Consider the following 21,683-nt stretch of genomic DNA (forward strand, 5'->3'; position numbering starts at 1 on the left):
CAATAAATAAAATTGTATGAAATCTTTTAATACAGATATTTAACCACAATATTTCACTACATAAAAGGATTAACAACATATATGACGTATGTGAATAAAAAAGGGGGAAAACTTAAGATCAAAGCCACAAATCAAGTCTGTGCTCCGTCTGTGAAATGTTATTATGCGATCTTCATATATAAAACTATAAATATAAGTAAAAAATTTGGTAGGTTCGCATTAATTTTATGGTAATATCGAATATAAGCACTTGCTGGCCATCTTTAGATGAGATTTGCCTAGCTTTCAATCAGTTCAACAGTGCAATTTTTTCTTCAAATTGCGATTTCATACAATCGAAGTCGAAGTCGAAAAAATGAATCGTTTCTCTGTTTTGCATCACAGCGTCGATTGGCAAAAGTTTTCATTTCTGAATATGGCCTTTGTGAAGGGAACACATGCTTCTAACGAAGCTACTCGTAAGGCATTAAGGCGCCTTCCGTTTGTCTGGCTGTGTCTGTTCTTTATCTCATCATCTTGGCCCGTGGCTGTGCTCCTGGGTCAGCGCAAGTCAACGACACTTGCCGGAGAAAGGAATGACAGCTTGTTGGTATTATAATAAAAAGTACTTCAATAACTTTGTGCAATTTACAACTGTGTAACTGCGTGAGATTTACGGAAAATGAGCCAGGGCCAAGGGGTGTGGGGACTCAGTTCCGCTTGCATCCTTCACATGAGCGAGTTTTTCTTTATGTTGTCTTCCATTTATTTATTTTTATTTTGCGACTGTCTTCGCTTTGTTTTATTACCCCTTGTGCGTCTGCCCCTTGCTGTCTGACCTCCCTTTAATTTATTTACGCTTGCATTTTATTATTAAAGATTTTCCTTACAATTTTCAGCTCTGACGCTGGCGTTGGCGTCATACCACAACCCACAGCGAACTGTTGACAAAGGCATTACTTGTTAATCATATTTGAGCGCTGACTTTTCGTCAAGCAGCTGCTTATTATCCTATAAAATTATCCTTTGCCTGTTGCTCTGTAATTTGCTTAGAGGCTGCCACTTTGATAAACTTCCACGCAATGCGGACCCAATTACAACTGCTCGAGTCATAATAGACAAGTAGTATAATCAGCCATGTATCTTCAGACATACAGCCAGCAGCTGTATCTGTATCTGTATCTGTATCTGTATCTGTATTTGTAGCTGTTTCTTCGCACAAGCGCGTGCAGATACTTGTCTCGTCTTGTGTTGTTTGGGCATCTTGTTGCGCTGCGCGGCCAAAAAGACATTTGTCGAGCATTAATTTTAGAATATTTCATGTCTTGCGTTTATTTGGCGCTTTGTTTGCACAACGGAGCACTTGTCTTTCATATATCTTGCAGTCGATTATACAGGAAGTTCGCCCGGCAGCAGCATGAATGAAAAATATATCGCACCCGATAGTTGTGCCAGACTATTGGACACCCTGTATGCACTCATATGCCAAATGCAATTCGGCTCGCCTGTCGAACGCCGGGCACAGCAAATGCCTCTGGGCCAAACGGCCAGACAGCCAGAGACACGCCGGAGGGCGCGGAACAAGGCATCGGCAGACACGAGCAATGGCCCAGTCCCAGTCAAAATCCCACTCCCTATCCCCCAACAGCCTGTTTATATTATGTAGTATCACTTTTAAATGCCCCAACTGTGGGTATAACAGCTTAAGTATCGAGTTTAAAAAGCTTTTATCTCTGGGAAATAATCTAAAAGAAGTATAAAAAAAAAACAAAAATATAAATGAGGAAAATAAGCAAAGGTATTTCTCTTTAAAAAAAAAAAAAACATTTTATTTATATTTTAAAGTATTTTCCTTTTATATTTCCTAATTAGTACAAAATAACTTATAAAACACTAAAGGGTATATTTATTTATTTAAGATACTTAAATAATTAAATTTATAAATTTAATTATTGATAATAATTAAATAATTAAAGTAATAATTAAAATATTATTAATTTTATTTATGTTGATAGAATTTAAGTTTTTGGAATCTTACAAAATTTAACTAAATACCCAAAAACAAAGGCCGAGTGCAAGGGTATTTGTCTGTCGTCACTCTCTCGCAATTGCTCTCGTTTCCTATGCTGCGTATTGTCTAGAAGCGGGCGCGGGGTGCGTACCAAAATAGCGCCAACGACGCACGTGGAGAGGTGGGGCTGGGGCGGGTGGGAGAGAGGGCCAGTTACAGATTTGACATGCGTCACGGTTCACGCTTTGGCCAGCAGCACTAATTGCAGCCCGTTGAGCATTCAGAAGCTTTCAAATTTCGTCTCAGATTTGGACTCAGCAGCACTTGCAGCAGTCGAACAATTAGCAGCAGCTGCTCGCCCAAAATATTGAATTGAACGTCAACATTCAAATCAAAATTCAGAGCGAACAGCAGCAGCAGCAGCAGCATCAGACGTCAGAGATGCCAAAGAGCGGACATTGACTATGGCCAGCCCGCTCGCACTTGGGCCTGGCTGGGACTATTTTGGTGATCCCAAGCAGTTGGGCATCTCGCTCGCCGGGAAAAGCACACACAACAGACTCACACACGCACATGTATAATAATATATACATAGATGCAGACACATAGACAGTTCATGTCCAACTAGTCGTATGTATTGTATTTGGTATTTTGGTCGCTCTCCGGCGACGACGACGGCGACGGCGATGGTTCCGGTGGCAGGCCAGACGGCGAGCAGTGCCATCGATCGGGACAGAAGCCTCAGAATCGTGTAATTTGCCTCGTGCGTTGTCGCTGGGCGCTGCTCGCTGATTATTTTCAATTTATTGCTGCACAAGTGAAACAAACTGAATTTTGTTCTCGAATTATGCGTTTTTAATTGTACAAAAATATTCACTTTGTTTCATTTGGCAATTTGTCGTGCGTCCGCTTGTCGTGGTTGTCACCACCTCTGTCTCTGCATTCAGCATTGTCGTGTGCTTCCTTATCCGTTGTTCGTTGTGCGTTGTCGTTGTCGTTGTTCGTTGTGCGTTGTCGTTCTTCGTTGTGGGTTGCGCGTTGTTGTCGCGCCTTTCGTTGTCGCTGGCTGAGCGCTCACTCTCGCAGTGTCAAGCACAGCCAGCGCCCGTGATCATCTCAAGGAGCTCTTGAGTTCTCAATATAGAAATCAGTTTAAAGATTCCCAAATACAAGTAAACGTTATCTCGAACGTGATCGTAAACGTAATCGTGATCGTGATCGTGATCGTGATAGTCAACGTTAGCAGTGAAAAAATTTCTATTGTTTATATAATAACCCAGAGCGGGCAACAAGCATATAGAAGCAAAAGAAAAATATATATATTCATATACATATATATTCATTTTGGGTTGCTTTTTTTCAGGCGAAACAAGTTGAGAAATTCTCTATTGTGTGTCTGTGCTGCCCCAGTGTGCGTGTCGGTGGGCCGCTATAGTCGCTATAGTACAAAATTTAGTGAGCAAGCGCCGAACCAAGTGAAAGTGACGCTGAAAACAAAAAAAGAAACCAAAACACACAGTAACAAGTGAAAGCCTTTAATATAGTTAACAGACAATAAGCAAACATGTCGGACAATGAGGATATTGTTGCTGCCTCCGCGGAGCAGGCCAATACCAATGCCAGTCCCGATTCGGTGCCAGATGCCAATGCGGAGAGCAAAAGCAGCGTTGTTACGGAACGCACCGAGGAGATAATACCCGGCGAGAGCGAGAAAATGGTCACCGAAACCATCGATGAAGATGGCGATGTTGTTGAGGAGACAACCGAAGTCACCCGCAAGACCGTTAAGCGTACCATGAAAATAACCGAGGTGAGTGCAAGACAAAAGTTGGTTAAAGCTACGCAATAATTACCCTATACGAGGCACTCTTAGGACTAGCCAAAACATGTCAAAATGATTTCTTAACTTAAAATAATATTTCATTGTGTGCGTCTTAACAAATTGTTTATATAGCCGTAGAAATGCCATAAATCATCATATATGTGTTTATTATACGGCCATTGTACATACGTAATGTGCATATACGTGTGTGTGTGTGTCTGTGTGTGTATGTCTATATATTATGTGGATCTGTGTATATGCACAGTATATGGTAAATATCTGGTTCAGCCACACTTTATACAGGCGACAACGCCTGGCACAAAATCACAAATTTTGCAGCTGTTTGATTTCGGCGCAAATTACGAATATCAAAAAACAGAAAAACAAAATTGTACCAAAAAACAAAAATTATTGTTAAGCACAAATCACTTAATGCGCTGCGAGAGCTGCCAAGAAGGAATATATAAAAAACAACAAACACAAGAAAAACAAAACAAAATATGATTAAAATTAAAAACGAATTGCAGAAAAAAACAACTGCAAATTAAATGCTATAAATTCTGCGTTTGCTAGGAAAGTCGCAACAAAAAAATGAGGTTTCCGTGTCTTGCGGTCTGGCGCACAAGCCGCAGACGACGGAGGCGAGCGGCGAGCAGGCGCATTGCAATTAATTGCTACAAATTTTGTTGCACAAATTACAAATTGCACTTCCGGTTTGGCGCGGCAGCGACGCGTGCGGCATCTCGTCTTTATATAGGCCGTCTAAAATTGATTTGCTGTCGCTGTTTTACGATCGACTGTGCATTATATTCGTTCAATTTTATGGCAGCCAAATTAAATTTACATTGCCTTTGGCCGAAGGGGCTGAGCTGCCATTTTTTACCATGTCCTTTGACATTTTATTAACGAAATGAAAATGTATGTGTCACACGCATATGTATGCAGATTTGGGCAACGCGAATGCCCAAATGACACTAGCTGAAAGCGCCATATGTCATTTGAGCAGTAGCAAAAGCTACGTTAGTGTTGAAAAATTGTAAAAATACTATTTATCAACACTTATTTTGTTTTCCCTGTACACATTGTCATCTCGAGCACAGCAAAAGCTTTGTAAGTGTTGAGTAGGAGTCTAAATACTCAACAACTCTTATTTTGTTTTTCGTGGATGCATTGTTTTGTTTTTATTGTATGTTTGTTTTACTAAGTTGGTTTTATTGAGTGTTGCTAAATGTTTCAAGGCATTTTTACTGCTATTCAACACTTATTTTGAAGAAAAATAAATCTATTTCTATTAATTGTAGTCTATTGTTAATTTAAACCTGTGCACAGAGCAGCATTTGAAATTGAGTGTTGATTAATTTTGTAAAAATGTAGTGTTGTTTTGTTTTATGAAACCACTATACAGCACTGTTTTTTCCCCTTATGGCGCTTGTTGCTTCGTTGTGTGCGTTGCTCTTATCTTCAGCCTGTGTCATGCGTATGTTGACTGTTTGTGTTGACCCTGCCACAGGTCGGCTAATTGTGTTACGTGTGTCCGCTGCGGGCCGGCTTCTTAGCATGTCCTTAATGAGGCACGTGGCATTTTTGTCATTTTTATGCTTGCTGCTGGAATCTACCACAGTGCTACGTGACTCTGGCAAAGTTCAAATTGAGAATGCGAAATGTGTTTAATGAGCAACATATGAGATTTGACACATGCCATAAATTTTACAGTTGATTTAGCTGCAGTTTCCTGACCGCCTTGATGTTGATTTTGCTAATTTGCTAATGTATTTATGCAGTAAGCAAAATAGATTAGCAATTATTTTGCCCTGTCTGAGCAGACAGCGAAGGGGGCGCCCAATGAGGCATGCCAATTAGTGCAGCAAGGCGTGAACAATCACACACCAGCACAAACACACACACATAATTAGACACAAAGACAGCTATATGTAGATAGAGAAACACACAGCTAGATAAACGGTCAAACACATGAATGGAATTTCATTGGCTCAAAGCTTAACCGCAGCAAATATTTGGTCACCGCGCGGTCAACTTGGCATTGCCTGATTTGATTTTGGGCGTTATAAGGTCGAAATCTGTGTCTGACCCTGGCCCATTGCCTTAACCAATTCCTGGGCCACAGCCCTGTGCGTCAGCCGCATTGACAGCTGTCAACGGAGCTGGCGCCTCAAAAAGAAGACCACACAAAATAATTCACACGCGTCATCACACTCATACACACACACACGCATACATAATTACATATGAGGTACGCCGATTTATGTGGTATGTATTTTTCACATGATTATGGCATTTAGGTGTGACAAAACAAGTCAAAAACAATTCAATGTCATGCTTCGGCCACTTGGTTTTCATTCATTTGTTGCAGCTCTCTCAAGGCGTCCGCCTCCCATTGCGCATACGACGCGTTCGCCCAGCCAGCTCCAAATGCTGCCCGCTCGGTTCTGGTGGATTTTGGTCAGCTATTTATGCGCTTAGCGTTTGTTTTTCGTTTCGTTTCATGGCGTTCGTTCTTTTAAATTTATTTATTTGGTTGCTTTTTGCTGAGCAAACAATTTATAATTTTAATGCACACACGCACAACATATGCGGCTGTGCGTGTGTATGCGTGCATGTGTGTGTGTGTGTGAGTGTTAACTGAATATAATCTAAATATGTTTATATAATTGAAAAGCAAACGCGAAAACATCAAGCAAAACATAGCCATAGTCTAAGTATGCCAGTGCGTCAGGGCGAGCGGCGCAGCGGGCAGGGGGCGTGACATATACAAAATGTTCATATGTTCAAAAACGATGCCCCCACAAAGCAGTATATATGTGTGTGTGAGTGAGTGTGTGTTTGTATATGAGTGTGCGTGTTTGTGGTATATAAATACAGCTGCCAAATTGTTGAACGCACTGGGCTGGCTCACTGGGCGTATGATAAACGTGCCATTTATTTTGGCAGTCGGCCGCTGTTTAACTTTTGAGCAACGCAATTTTTGCACGATATGCGTCGAACGTGAGCATTGTTTGTTGCCATTGTGCTTGGCATAAATCAGTTTTATGAGTGGCATATCTCTTGTAATTTACAGGCGCTTTTCATAAGTTGCCTGCCCCACACTGATTTATTTATTAATGCCACAAAGAAAATCTGTGCAATGCTTTTGATTTTGACCTGCCGCAACGGAAACTTTGCCCGCCAGTCGCCACAAAGAGTTTACTTTTTAAGTTGTTGTGTTGCAACCTCAACAACAACAAGAACAAGAACAACAACAATGCCATATCAACTGGGCAAGCAAATAATTTTATTGCCTGCCATAAACTTCCGCCGCCGCAGGCGGATATTCAATTGATATTTACTTAATTCAATTACATTTTGTGTGCGCCGCCCGAAACTCAAAATACAAATTCAATTTACAAAATGTTTTGCGTAGTTTTGCAAGCTGGCAACCGCCACCCGTCGCCCGCTCCCCATTTTAGCTATGTATCAATCCAATGGTTCAGGCCAAAATGTATTCCCAACACACACACACACACACACACACACACACACACACACACACACACACACACACACACGCACACGCACACACACACCAAAGTTTCAGAAGCCAGCTGCAGGGAGGGGGGCATTGCAGCCCGTCGCCTTCGGGCCTCCGACTGCCCTCGTCACCGTTGTCTGTTGGCAAATCAATGAGGAAATTTGCAAATTGAGTAAATTCAACGCATTGTAGACAACAGCTCGGTCTGCCAGCTGTGCCAGTTGTCTGTTGAATATGTCCGACAACGGCAAATGCAAATGGGTTGAAACGCAATTAACTAAGCCGGCCCTAAACAGGAGAGACAGCTTGGAGTCGATACTGTTGAATGCCAAATGGAAACGGAAATAGTCCAAATGTGCACGGAGAGCATTCAAATTGGCGGAATTTAACAAATAGTTAATCCAAATTATAAATGGAAGGCAGCAAAAGATGCTTTCACTAACCGACAATGCGATACTCTGCACAGAGTGTACAATCATAAAGAGACTACAATTTATGACTAAAACTAAAGTTGCAAAGGGATTGCTTATTATTGAAAATTAATAAGTATTATATACTACTGACATAAATTAACTCTAAATAAATTGAATACAGTCTAAATAATTTTATTTGGACGGAACTAAACCTTGAATAAATTAACTTTAATTTTTATACTTAAATACTCTAAATTTTGTAATCACTCTGAGTTTTATTTTCAGACTGAGTCGCAAAACTAATAATATCCTTTATGATAAACACAAACTTAACCAGAATTCACTTTGAAAAGCAACAAATTCAAGTAACTCGTTTGACATTGTTGAAAGCAAATTAAGGAGGCTTTGTTTGTGCCTAAAATGTTGTGAGTAGGTTAAGCTTTAAGTGAGTGCCTGATGGAAATAGTTGGCTTTATACATTTTATGGGCCTAATCAAATTAAATGAAGAGCTCTTGATATTGGGGCCTGTGAAATCAATCTTTGAGTTCATTAAACGCAATGTTCTAGTTTAAAAATGCAATTGGCGCTTTCGATTTCTATGCCCGCCGCAAGTTTGTTTACTTCATTAATTGCAATATGTTTTTGGCCAGGTTTGTTGTTGCTTATCCGCCGACCATTTGGATAACCTAATTAATAATTTAGAGTCAACGGACAGCTGCTTATTTGTCCAAAGCAATGCGTGATTTGCTACACCGCACATCGTAAATAAATAATCCACATTAATATTCATATTCACAGCTTTGACGCGCTGTAGAGGCGGCTGCAATCGACATTTAATCCAGTTCGTGTTTCACAGTGCGACACTTGACATATTCCGCTTGAAATATGGGCCACGATTTTTACATGCCACGTGTTCATCTCTTTATACCCTTGTAGGGGGTTCTATGAGTATGTCACAGAGTGTGTAACGCATAGAAAGAGATGTCCCTAAAATAATTGCACACTTAGCAAGTACATGCATAATATGTGAAAGTCCGCCGCATCGGACTGCTAAATCAGAAGCTTCTTGTAGGAGCGAGGCTCACTTTTCTCTGAACTTAACTAATACCAATTTGATTTTAAATAGAATAGCTTCTACAAGCGTATTTAATTCTTCGGTGTACCATCTGGCTTTTCTTTACGCTGGGAATATTTGGTCTAACTTGTTTGCAGTATGTTAGCTGAGAGCAGAAATGACAAATGCGTCACTTGTCATCATCAGGATTTTCTTATATATTCAATATTAAGAGATTCTTTTGATACCCCAAACACTTGAGGTTAAACGCGTAACAAGGTAAACAAATTCTTCTAAATTGAAGATGATTTTTAATTTTTTGTTGATTAAACATTTGCTTCCGACTTTTGCAAATGAATTATGACTTACGTTAAATGAATAATAAAAGATTGATCTGCTTGCGACTTTTCCGTGTTGCCTCGTTGCATTTTCTCATTCCCAAGTTCCTTGACAACTTTTGAAACTTGCGATTGACAAAACCATCTACATTTTACCAGTTATTTCTGCGACTTTTGAAGTAGGTTAAGGGGGGTATGCTTATAGGAATTGTAAGAAAGAACTGTATTTATTTATTTATGTATATTTAAATAAATAATTTTTCAATATATTTCAAAGACAGGCGCTCGATTTGCACAGCCTTTCATTTTATATTCAACTGATTTTGTTAAGAATTTCAAAATGTCTATAATTGTGTGAATTTTGAATAGCCCCATCCCCTTGCCCACCTTTGGCTTATTGTTATGACCAAGTCAATGGCATTTCAGTCATTTCCTTGCCACAATAAAATATGCTAAACAGCTGCCGCAAATATTAGCAAATATGCCAAAAATTTGTCAGCACAAGACAAAGCGCTAGAAATCGAAAGTTGTGATGCACTTGGCCAGACCGCAGACTCCCCACCAACCCCCCCGGGCCCATAGCCAGCGCACGTATGTAAGCGCATTCGTATGTAACTGTGTAATGGCGCATTGCAATTTATTTGGCTGCGGACCCCGAACGAAAGAACAAAAAGCCACTCGAAAGTAGAAACGTCGATTGAACTGCAGCACTTTGATAGCATTTCGATGTTGCTTCGATTTCAGTTGCATTACAAGACTCAAAAACAAAAGGCGCTGCGCGAACAATACAAGCAAATAAGCTAGGCAAATTCTAGAATATTCCAAAAAAACTATTGATTTATTGCTGGATTGGCTCTAATGGAGGCGAGCCAGTCAGCTAAATAAATAGATTAGTTTTTATGCGAATTTTCTGTGCGCATTTTGCGTAGTTTGTGACGTGCGACCAGTCGAAACAGCCCTCCTCAGCTCTCGTCGCGCCTCGGTGTATGTGTGTGTGTGTGCGTGTGTGTTTGTGTGTGCGTGGGTGAGCAGCACAATAATATTGTAAAATTACAATTCAAAAATAAATTAATAATCCTTTTGATATTTGCGTTCGATCGCAAATTGCGCAACTGCCCAACTAACAATTGCCAACTAACAACTGGCAACTGTCGGGAATTTCAGGGATTTGTATTTTAAAGCGGATTAGAAAAAGCTACAGCCATGGCTATACTAGATGAAAAGGTAAGCTGCACATTTCGTTAAGCAAATTGAAGTCCCAATAAGCTTTTGTCGAGCTTACAGCAATAATTTTTGCACTGATCCCCGAACAAAAAGCTATCATTTTTACAAACATCTCAATGGGCTTAAGCTGTTCCCATAATGTGCATTGTTGTTGTTGCTGCTGCTGCTTCTGTCTTCTTCACATGTGTGTGTGTGTGTGTTTTTTGTGTAGGTGTGAAAATCACTTGTCAATCTTTTATGTAAAAAGATGCCGCCAACGTATCTGTCAGCCCGTAAAATTTTGTCGCCTGCTTCCGTTTTCTTTGCACTTAATTGTGTCTGCTGCTAAATCGCTGTCGCAGTCGCAGTCGCAGTCGCAGTCGCAGCGACTGCGGTTGTTGTGCGTGTGGTTCAAGGTGAATTGGCGTCGACGTCAACGTCGAAGTCGCTGCCAACACTTCAACGCATCTTTCAATCGGTTTCCGCCCCCTGCACCGCCTGTGGCTCGCAACGGGCGGCACCCGCAACCCGTTGAGGGAAATAAAGAAACAAGCGAAAAGCTAAAAAAGTCGATATGCTGCTCGATGAGCTCAACTAAAAGATACTCTATAAAAAATTAATATCACCTTAGACTGTTATTGTGCTAGTTTGCTCAAAATGTATTCCTTGACCCCTTAAAATATTTAATTAATTCTCAGAAAAAACAGCATTTTATTTGTCTGTAGACGACGTCTGCAAACTAAATTCAAGCTCACGTTAATATATTGAACCACATGACGTATGAGTAATAAATTTGATTGTTTAACACCTCATTATCGGTAGCTTGTTTACATTCACTTAGAACTCAACATACCCTTACTGACCCTTTTGAGTTTTTTGGTATAAATACAAGTTTTGCCACTGCCAAGGACTTGTGTTGCCTTCGCTTTGACTTTGCCTTCAGCTTGGGCTGGGGCTGTGGCTGTCGTTGTTCTTGTCGCTGTTGTTTATTTTGGTTGCGGGCTGTTTTCTGCTACGTATTTTTCACTTAATAAAATTGTATTCATTCGCTGCGCTTGCTTTTCAGCTGATTTTCAATATGCTTAAAAATAAACGACAGAACCCAACCCACCCACCAGGTCCCTGGCCATCCCGGCGAGCTGTTTGATTGTGCTAAAACTGCTATCGATACAACTGTTATCTGCCTTGGCTATTGTTGTTGCATCTGCTTTGCCTTTGGCTTATTAACAATTTATCTGAGCGCCAGCTCTGCATCCTGTTTATGTCATTTGAGCAGATCAGGCATTGTCCTGGCGCTGCCTGAAGCCGCTTATCCTGCTCATGATTATGCTGATATTGCAGGCATGCCAAGGCATGGTTTTTGGCTTGCAGTTGTTGCCATTGTGGCAAGCATTTGTGGCAGCAACAAATTGTTTTCCGGTTAAGCAGCTTAGCCTCGTGCCGTTTGTGACTATTCAATTAATTTTAATGGCTGCACTCAACAGGCAGCTAACAGACAGCATTATTATATTTGTTGCAATTATTTAAGTGGGAATTTAAATGAATATAATTGGATTGCATTAGGCCTTGTGCATGGCCTGTTTGCTTCATTTGCGGCATACCGCCGATGGTTCTTGTTGTGTGTGACTTCTGAGCGATTAGTTGAGGTGTTAATTTGATGATTTTATGTCTGTGCAGTCGATATCTCCCCTGGCTATTGACAGACTGCAGCAGATATATTGTAGTTAGACGCAGCTGCGATTGTCAGATACATTTTGCAACCATTTTATAGCATGAGCTCCGCTATTTCCCCATTGTCTGGTGCTGCACTCGTGTAATCAATCAAAATGTGGCTCGACAGCCAAAGCGAAACATGTTTTTTACAAAAACAAAAGCAAAAGAAAAAACAAACAACACGACACGATGCTGGCATCTGTTGCAGAACTGCGCTCCCAGGCAAAACACAACAGAAATCAGAGCAAACGCTAACACGCAAAATAAACTACAACACACACACACACACACACTTGCATTCGCACACACACAATAGATCAAACCATGTTCCAAAGATTTTCAATTTATTTTCACTAAAACGTTTTGAGTTCTGCCGCCCCCGCTTTGCTCTGATGCTGCTCTTGTTGGTTTTGTAATGGCCAACGAAAATAAAATGTTCTATGGCTAACATGGCGTATGCGCAACGGAACCAAAATCATTGAAATGGCCCAGCAACTGCAACGCGAATTGATTGCCACATGCGTCTCTAATTAGTGACCGAATCCATGCCCAACGGAACATGCCCACATGACGGGGACGTCGTCGTCATCAGTCAGCAGGCAGCAGGCAGCTAACGGCGGAGATAATCCCGGAAGTGCGCACCCGACATTTAAATCGAAATGCGAGTGACTGCCTGCAATTCGATTACTTAAACTGCCCCGCGGACATTCCATGTCGATGTCGATGTCGATTTCGCTGGCGTTATTCTTGGTAACTCGAGCGTTAAACAGTGCGTATGATTAATATGCAGCTTGTATGCCCGTCGCCCTCGCCCGCTATTAGCTGGTCCGGGCGCCCCATTAGAAATGCATATAAATTGAGGCACACATTAAAATGTCGTGCGGCCAAGTCGATCCGTAAATCAACGGGCCATTAGAACCAGCAACAACAACAGCAGCCAGCCAAGTTGTAAGATATTAATTTATACTATTTAATATCTGGTATGTTCACATGTATCCAATGTGAATTCAGGTGCAGCTACAGCTAAAGACAACTTATAATAGAACATCAAATTTTCATTTGAAAGATATTTTTGTGATCATCTGACTTTGACTTTATTGCAAAGCTATTTCAAATCTTTTTCGGAGGTATTTCATCTTTATGAACTTATAAGATTTATAGCTATTAATGTGTTCGTAATGTATATAATAAATATTTATATATATACGTATATGTGATTTAATTTAATAATTTAAACTTTGAGAAAGGTCCGCCAGATAGAAATGAATAGTCGAAACTTTCAAGAGTACTTAAAAGCCAGCCAATTCTAAGTTTAACAAATTAATGGCATATAAAAATTAATTTATTTATTAATAATATTTAACGTTTAATACATTTTAATGTCAAACAACCAACATGAGACAAGCTTGATATGGTATATTTCTTTATCATTCAAGGTTCGATAAAATTAAATTAGTATACATTTTGAAATAAATCTTTAAGTCTCTTATGATTTAACGCGTTTTGCTCAACTCAAAGTAATAGCAAAAATTGCATTGAATAGCTTTCCTTGGCCTCAAATGGGGTCCATGCACACCCGCAACCTCCTTGCTGGCGTGCCCTTAGCGGACACGCTTGTTTATTTGGCTTAGCATATAGAAACGTCTTGACAACATTTTCTATAAATACATATTTCATATCTGTATTTTTTCTCTATATATCTCATATGGCGACCCCGGTCGAGGCGAAATTCTTTAGAAGCATTTCTTTTTCTGTGTTTTCCTTCTATTTTTTTTTTTGTTTGTTTGTTTTGTTTTTCTGGCATTTGATGTTTTGATGAGATGCCCACTCTCATTGGTTATTTAAATTATAACCTACATAATTTTAATGGCTAAGAAAGAAATATATAATTAAATAATATTTATGGGGCGTGGACAGGCACATGGCCAAACATTCGCTGGCAGCCGAACCCAAGGGGGGCGCAGTGTCGAGCCGGGGGAGGTGTCAGCAATCCTTTTGTGATACACACAATGCATGGCATAAAATGAATTAAAATCGTTTTTCTTTATGATTATAGCAAAGCGTTAATTGCTCGCTTAATTGGTACTTTCCGGGCAGGATGCAACAAATTGCTATACATTTATTCAATATTGATGTGTTTCAATTTAAAATAATATATATATTTTTACAACAACGTGACATTTAAACAGAACCTTCGAAGAATGTATTTTTTGCTGTTCACAGCTTTTGTATGCACTTTCAATTGCCAACTATTTTTAACAATTGCCTTTTATATACAAGTTTTTAATAACACTGAGAAAATTACCTTGAAAGCAGCGCCGCCATTCAAAATGAAACCATGAATAAAAGACGAGTCGGCCGAGAAGAAGAAAATCAAATGGCAAAAACTCGGGAAATGCAAACGAAACAACAAGCAAAACAAGAGCTAAGAACAGTTTTCTCAATTTTTCCACTCAGGGAGCAGCAGGTGTGTGCGTGTGTGTGTCAAAGAGCTAATTAGCGCACTGGGAAGAGCAACATTGAGGTGCTGAGGTGCTCTTAGCTGCCGACACCTGTGAGAGCACCTGTGAGGTGTGTCTCTGTGTTTGCTTGCGTGCGTTTGTGTGTGCTGGTATAAAACACCTTCAGCGCGACAATGTCAATGATCATTTCTGACATGAAAGCGTGGGCGTGGCGCAGCTGCCTGCCAAGAGAACTGAAACGCACCTCAATGACTCCCAAACTGTGCGGTTTATATATTGGGCCACCGCTGCTCACAGGTAAAATACATAAAATGATATAGTCACAATGCTCAGAGACGGCATAGACGAGGTCAAAGCACTTTCATTCCCAGCCTGCATTTGTTTACAAACAACTATTTTTACAACAACTCACAGCAGGCGGAAGGGGCAACCGAACAACCGAAGGCAACGATGGATGCCGTTGCCCCCGGGCCGGATACACCAGCAAATGGGGGAAAAAAACAACTTCGTTCTTCGCTGGATATTAACGCCCGCAGGCACATTTTGCTGTTTTTGAATGCAATTCAGACGCAAATACATTGGCATATTGATCTGTTACAATTGCTGGTGGCCCCAAAAACAAGTGGGAGAAAATACTAACTGTTTTATGCGAGAGTGCGCGACACGGAGATACCTTTTGTGTATCCAGAAAGTCAAAGTTTAAAATTGAATTTGTATTGCGTGGCCAAAAAGCATTGACGAGGTTAAATAAGCTTGTGCACCTCTGACAAAAAAGTAATGAGATCTTAAAATTTAAATAACATTGTTATTTTGAGATTTTTATACAAGCTATGAGTACAGGGTATATGAAAAAAGGAAAAAACAAACAACAAATCGTAAAAAAGTATCTTTTTTTCCTAGCCTAGTTTTTTACAATCGTTAAGTTCGAATTTTCAGGCAACAGTTGCTGCTAAAAGTATTTTCCCTTCATCTTCAAATTCACAAAATATTTCAACGCGTGATTTTGTATATTAGCTGCTGTTGTTCTTGCTCTGTTGCTCTGTTGCTTTGTTGCTTTGGCTATAAATAATATTTTATTTTCTTTCTTTTTTTGGAACAATTTTCAACGCGTTATATTTAGCAGGCGTTGAGCCTACAATTCGTTTGCTGTTGTTTATTTTTTGTGCAGCAGCCGGCGGCTCGCGAGCAGGGCGTTAACTTTATTTCCCCCCGCCCTGCCTATTCACGGCACTGAAAATGGAACTTTTGTGTAAACTTGATGAGCGAAAAATAAACAATTAATTATACGGCTTAAGCGACAACAGGGCCCGGGCTTAGGATTCCTTCAGTCAGGGCGCGCTGTCAATGCAATTTAAAATTTTTATTAATTAAAAATCAACAGCTCGTTATAAATAATTTAGCAGCCATTAGCAAAGTCACAAAGCAAGTATAATTGAATTTATTATTTCGAAAAATTAACAACCAAATAATAAATACAATTTGTGCATATTTAAATGTATAAGCAATAAAACCCAGGCACATACACTATTTGCATATTCCTGATAGTTTCTTTTGGCTTAAATTATACAATCTATTTTTATTATATTTTAAATATGTCAACTTGTAGCGAACCAGCACCGTTTAATACATTTTAATTGGTTTTCTATACCCTGAATTAAATGAAAATGGATTGAACGGGTAGCATGGTTTTGTACAAAAATACGTAACAAGCAGAAGCAAGCTCTTCCGAACACATAAAATATATATTTTCTTGATCAAGAGCCAACTTCATGTAGACCATCAGTTCGACTTTACTATAAGAGGCAGATACTTTATATTGATCGAATATGTTCCCAATTATCGATAGCTGGCCCCATACATACTTGGCGCTTATAAGAGCTTAAGGCACAAATTGTAGCATGAAATCTTGTATAGAGTATACACAGATATAGACTATTTTAGACACCTCCCACCGGGATTTAAATATATATTGTTGGGCTTTGGTACAGATGTGCAGTGAAAATAAAGTTCGGTTTATAGGCTAGTGTATACAGAGGGTATACAGAGGGTATCTAAAAGTCGGGCACTCTCAACCTATTAATTTGTATTTGTGCATACACATATAAATAAAAAAATATATATAGTATATATGTTAACTCTCGCACCCGTTGCACTCTGTGGCAGACAGCTTTACATTTGCAAGACAAACAAGTAAGAGGTTCTAGACGGGAGCTCCCGACTAGGGGATACCCTGAACCCTCTTCTTCCAACATCAAAGATACAACATATATATATTCTATTTTAGAAGCTATATGTCAAGTTTGGTGACTCTAGCTCTTATTATTTACCAAAATTGCCCAAAAAACAGGATATCGATATCGATTTTTATCGATTGCTTGGAAACGGAGTAAGTTATCGATTATCGGAAACAAACTCGATATGCGCGGGAACTAGGAGCACCTACATCTAAAATTTCAAGTCTCGAGCTCTTATAGGTTCTGTCAAATTGATTTAGAGATCAAACCATGAACAAAAAGCCAAACCTTATGAAAATCGGATGAGATTTGACCGAGATATTGGGCTGGGAAATTTTGACTTATGTCTATATAAGTAATTTAAGGGTACAATTTTTACATGAATTTTGACCAGAAATACTGTTGCCAGTTTTTGATGCCAAATTGATTTAGAGGTCAAACCATGAACAAAAAGCCAAACCTTATGAAAATCGGATGAGATTTGACCGAGTTATGGGGTTGGGAAATTTTGACTTATGTCTTGTTAGGATATTTGAGGGTACAATTTTTACATGAATTTTGACCAAAAAAATTTGTTGCCAGTTTTTGATGCCAAATTGATTTAGAGGTCAAACCATTTACAAAAAGCCAAACCTTATGAAAATCGGATGAGATTTGACCCAGTTATGGGGTAGGGAAATTTTGACTTATGTCTATATAAGTATTTTGAAGGTACAATTTTTACATGAATTTTGACCAAAAAAATTTGTTGCCAGTTTTTGATGCCAAATTGATTAAAAGGTCAAACCATGAACAAAAAGCCAAACCTTATGAAAATCAGATGAGATTTGACCTAGTTATGAGGTTGGGAAATTTTGACATATGTCTAGTTAGGATATTTGAGGGTACAATTTTGACATGAATTTTGACCAAAAATACTGTGGCCAGATTCTGATGCCTAATTGATTACAAGGTCAAACCATGAACAAAAAGCCAAACCTTATGAAAATCGGATGAAATTGGGCCGAGTTATGGGGCTGGGAAATTTGGACTTATGTCTAATTAGGATATTTGAGGGTACAATTTGTACATGAATTTTGACCAAAAATACTGTTGCCAGATTTGGATGCCAAATTGATTTAGAAGTCAAACCATGAACAAAAAGCAAAGCCTAATGAAAATCGGATGAGATTTGACCGAGACACACGGGCGGACAGACAGACAGACAGACGGACATGTCTAGATTGACTCGGCTATTGGTGCTGATCAAGAATATATATTTTATGGGGTCGGAGAAGCTTCCTTCTGCCTGTCACATACATTTGGATTTTGCACAAATACAATATACCCTTATACCCATTTTTAATGAATTCAGGGTATAAAAAGCTGACAATTTAACATGCTCCTTTGACATACAGCTAAGAGTCACATTGCCACATCCGCACAACGGCTACCATGGCAGATTTACAAGGCAAATCGATGGGAACAATTAGCACTGACCAATGACCAGACCAGGACCGGGACCAGACCAAGAGTTGCAACGCAAATTGTTAGCAATTAGAATGACAAGCGACAGCAACAGTTTACGGCCCCCATAAGAACTGGCAATATGTGATGATTATGGAGACAGCTAAAGCAGCTAGATATATAGATCCATATCTATATATATATGTATATATACGTGATAGGTGTGCTGATATAGGTGAATGTGGCCAGCGAGCAGATGATTTGGACTATAATTAGACCATGTGACAAATAACGTAGCGAAGCTCGCAACGCAATAAACTGTTCACGCGACAAGGTTGCCCCCTGTGCGATGATTTACTAACAACAAAGCGGCAACAACAAAAACAATATTGAAATATTTTCGCAAAATAAAGTCTTTACTGCTGCGCCACAAAGGTGCGAAACAAAGGCCAAGAGCAACGCAGCTGGCGAACTGCATGCTATGTTAAACGCGACCCCGACCAGGAGCTGGAAGCTGTAAACGACAGCCAAATCCTAGCGTCAGTTCAGTTCATTTCGGATCAGTTCAGTTGAGTGCCACGCGCAGCACATAACGCACGGTGCTGCTGGCCAGCGAGTCTTTGCGGCTAGACAAATAAAATCACAATCCGCTTTTTATTATTTCATTTATATTTGTATTTTTTAACGGCCGTCGAAATTTGTTTTTCATTTATTTGCGCGCGGCCAAGAAGAATATCTTAAGGAATTTGCTATAATTTTTCAAGCAAGTGTGGTGAACAAATATTCACCTGTTTCTCTATTCGCAAGTTCGTTGAAAGCCAATTTATTGCTCTCTCGTGCCAGCAGCGGCGATGCTGAATACAAATGTTCACATTACGCATACGTCGCGTTGACTGGCTGCAAAAAAAAAAAATTGAAATAAATAGAAAGAAAGAAATAGAATAATAATAATATTAATAATATAAAGAAGAACTCAAAATGTAAAGCGGCAAATATTTTTGCGCACACATTTTCAAAAGTGTATAATTTAAAGTGGCCATACACACTCAAGCACACACACGCACACACACACACACACTCATAAAAATGCTGCGTGTCTCTATGAAGCATTTCATTTTTAAGATTATGAGCAAATTGTGTTAGTCAGCCGCTTCGTCCCCGCGGCAACATTAAGTGTTGATTGTGTGCGCCGCTCTATTAGCGGCTGCCTCTCGCCAGGCACCAAGCACACCCCACCTCTCCCCTCCTCCACACACACACACACACTTGGACACCCTGTATAGTCCTCAGGCTGACTGCTTGGTTGGCTGACTGCCTCGACTGAAAATCAAGCAACTCAGTTTGTTGCGAACGCGAGCGCGTCTGCTGCTGCCTGATGGCCCAGCTGAATATTTAGCATTTGAAATTTGCATGCATATGAAGGCGATAAAGCCACACAGTAACACTCTGCTCCACTGGTATAAAACACAATAACTACAACAACAACAACAACAACAACAACAACAACAACAGCAAAACACCCACGCGTTATCAGAATAAAAAGCTGAAAACACAAATCCAAAATACACGTACAAAATAAAACTACAAAAAGTGCAATTCAGCAACAACAACAATGAAAACCTATTAAAAAAGAAATACACACATACAAGCACACATAAATAATAACAGTGCACAAAAGCAATACCAACAACAAATACAACTAGAATCACAACTGCGAATGATATCAGATGTTGAATAAAAACTCATAAAAATGCATTTGAGCTGGTCAGCAAAAAGCATTTAACAATTTTATATTTAAACGAACGCACAAAAAACCAAACACAATGGCAGACGTGCTTTTTGCATTTTACAACACTGTTTTTTTTTTAAGTTTTCTTTTATACTTTCTATTTTGAATCTCCCTGCTGAGTTCAATTGGCCACCTGCTCAGTTGTACTTTATTTTGGCAAACTTTGTGCTTTATAAATAAATAGTTTTCGAGTTAAATGGCATATGGGAATTTCACAAATAGAAATTGCTCTCAACCAATGCACATGTGTGCGCTTGTCTGTGTGTGTGTGTGTGTGTGCAGCAACAATGTCCGGCTCATAAGTAACAATAAGCAGCTCCCAATGGGCAGACAGTTGCTTTGATTTGGCTTAAACTTGGCCACACACTTGGCTAGAGAAACTTGTCCAGACCACAAGCTCCCAGTGTGCGCACATCAATTAAATGTTAAATATAGACACGAATATATGCATCATTTGAATAGTTGAGATATAAAATTATGTTTTATGTATTTTTCCATTTGAAGCTTTCTTGTATGTTGCTTATACATATAATTTTTTAAACATAACTCATGTGTTTATTTGGCGTAAAAAAATTTTTGAATTTTGCAAAGATAAATTTAAAATTCACTTGGCAAGCAAAGTTTATTTATTTGCTCGTTTTATATTTGTATTAATTATATTTTTGCATTTTATGCAAGCAGTTCGCTTTTATTTAATAACAAAACAAAACAAAATGTTCGCCTCAAGGCAGCTGCAATAATAAATTATAGTAGCAAAAATAATGCATTATATCTCGTATGCTATATATGTTAAAAAATATCGCATCTAATAAAAATCATAATGTGTTTCCAGTGAAAATGTGTGAAAAATAAATGAAAAAATTGTCCATGTGAATTGAAAGCAAATATTTAAGAAGCAGCCGAAAAGTTTTTTCGTGTTCAAGTGCCAAAGAAATTCCTAAGAGCCATGAAATAAACTCGCAAATTAACACAAGCACACAAACAAACGCATATTGCGAGCATTAGGATACGGATAACACTTGTCACCTCTCAGGATTAAAACACAAACATAAACACTCTACAATATGGCAGACACTGCCAATGACAACAGACCCAACGACAATGACGTCATTGAGGAAGAGGAGACAACAACAACAACAACGAAGAAAACTTCACAATGGCGCAAAACGCGCTCCACCAAGGTGAGGAGAGCCGAAAATGCGAGGTTCTTTCAATAAGTGTGTGGGACTTTTGTAAGAGTGCAAAGATTACTCGAATTGTTGCTTTCGATATAATTTTAGAATGCCGCAAAAATAACGATACTTAATAGTTCTGATATATAAGGAGTTGTCACTATCGATATTATCGATAGCTTTGAATAAATTCCGCTCGATTTCAAATGAAGTTCTTTCGACTTACTACTTTATCTTATTTTCCCAATATCGTAAACACACTAAAGGTCAATTGACATAAGTCCAGTATCGAAGCTCTTTGTACAAATGTTCTTTTCTTTGCAAACTCGATACAGCTTGTTCATATTTCGATATATTCAATGCTTAGTTCTATATCGATATATACTTCGCTTAAATCGAATACTAATATGTTTATAACGATCTTTACAAATAAAACAATGTCTTAAGAAATCGATTTCCTGTATATGTTTACCGAGATCTTAAAAGCATATTTATTTGATTAGAACTAAAAATTTTGCTA

At 39.1% G+C, this 21,683-nt stretch overlaps 1 protein-coding gene across 8 annotated transcripts in view; it reads left to right on the top strand.

Annotated features, from left to right (window-relative positions):
* Window positions 1-3,361: 3,361 nt before the first annotated feature.
* The window catches only part of LOC115759610 (tropomodulin), a 71,228-nt gene continuing 52,906 nt past the window's right edge, over window positions 3,362-21,683 (top strand). For 2 of the 8 annotated variants that reach the window (XM_030700582.1, XM_030700583.1), the window contains exon 1: window positions 3,362-3,800. In XM_030700582.1, the coding sequence (XP_030556442.1) occupies window positions 3,555-3,800 (246 nt within the window). In that variant the 5' untranslated portion in view covers window positions 3,362-3,554. Of the gene's footprint in view, window positions 3,801-9,921; window positions 10,369-21,683 lie in introns of those variants that run through there. The other 6 variants (XR_004017536.1, XR_004017537.1, XM_030700587.1 and 3 more) reach the window with 5 other exon arrangements.

Source organism: Drosophila novamexicana, unplaced genomic scaffold, assembly GCF_003285875.2.
Source record: "Drosophila novamexicana strain 15010-1031.04,08,12 unplaced genomic scaffold, DnovRS2.1 tig00000308-arrow-arrow-pilon, whole genome shotgun sequence".
Taxonomy (NCBI): domain Eukaryota; kingdom Metazoa; phylum Arthropoda; class Insecta; order Diptera; family Drosophilidae; genus Drosophila; species Drosophila novamexicana.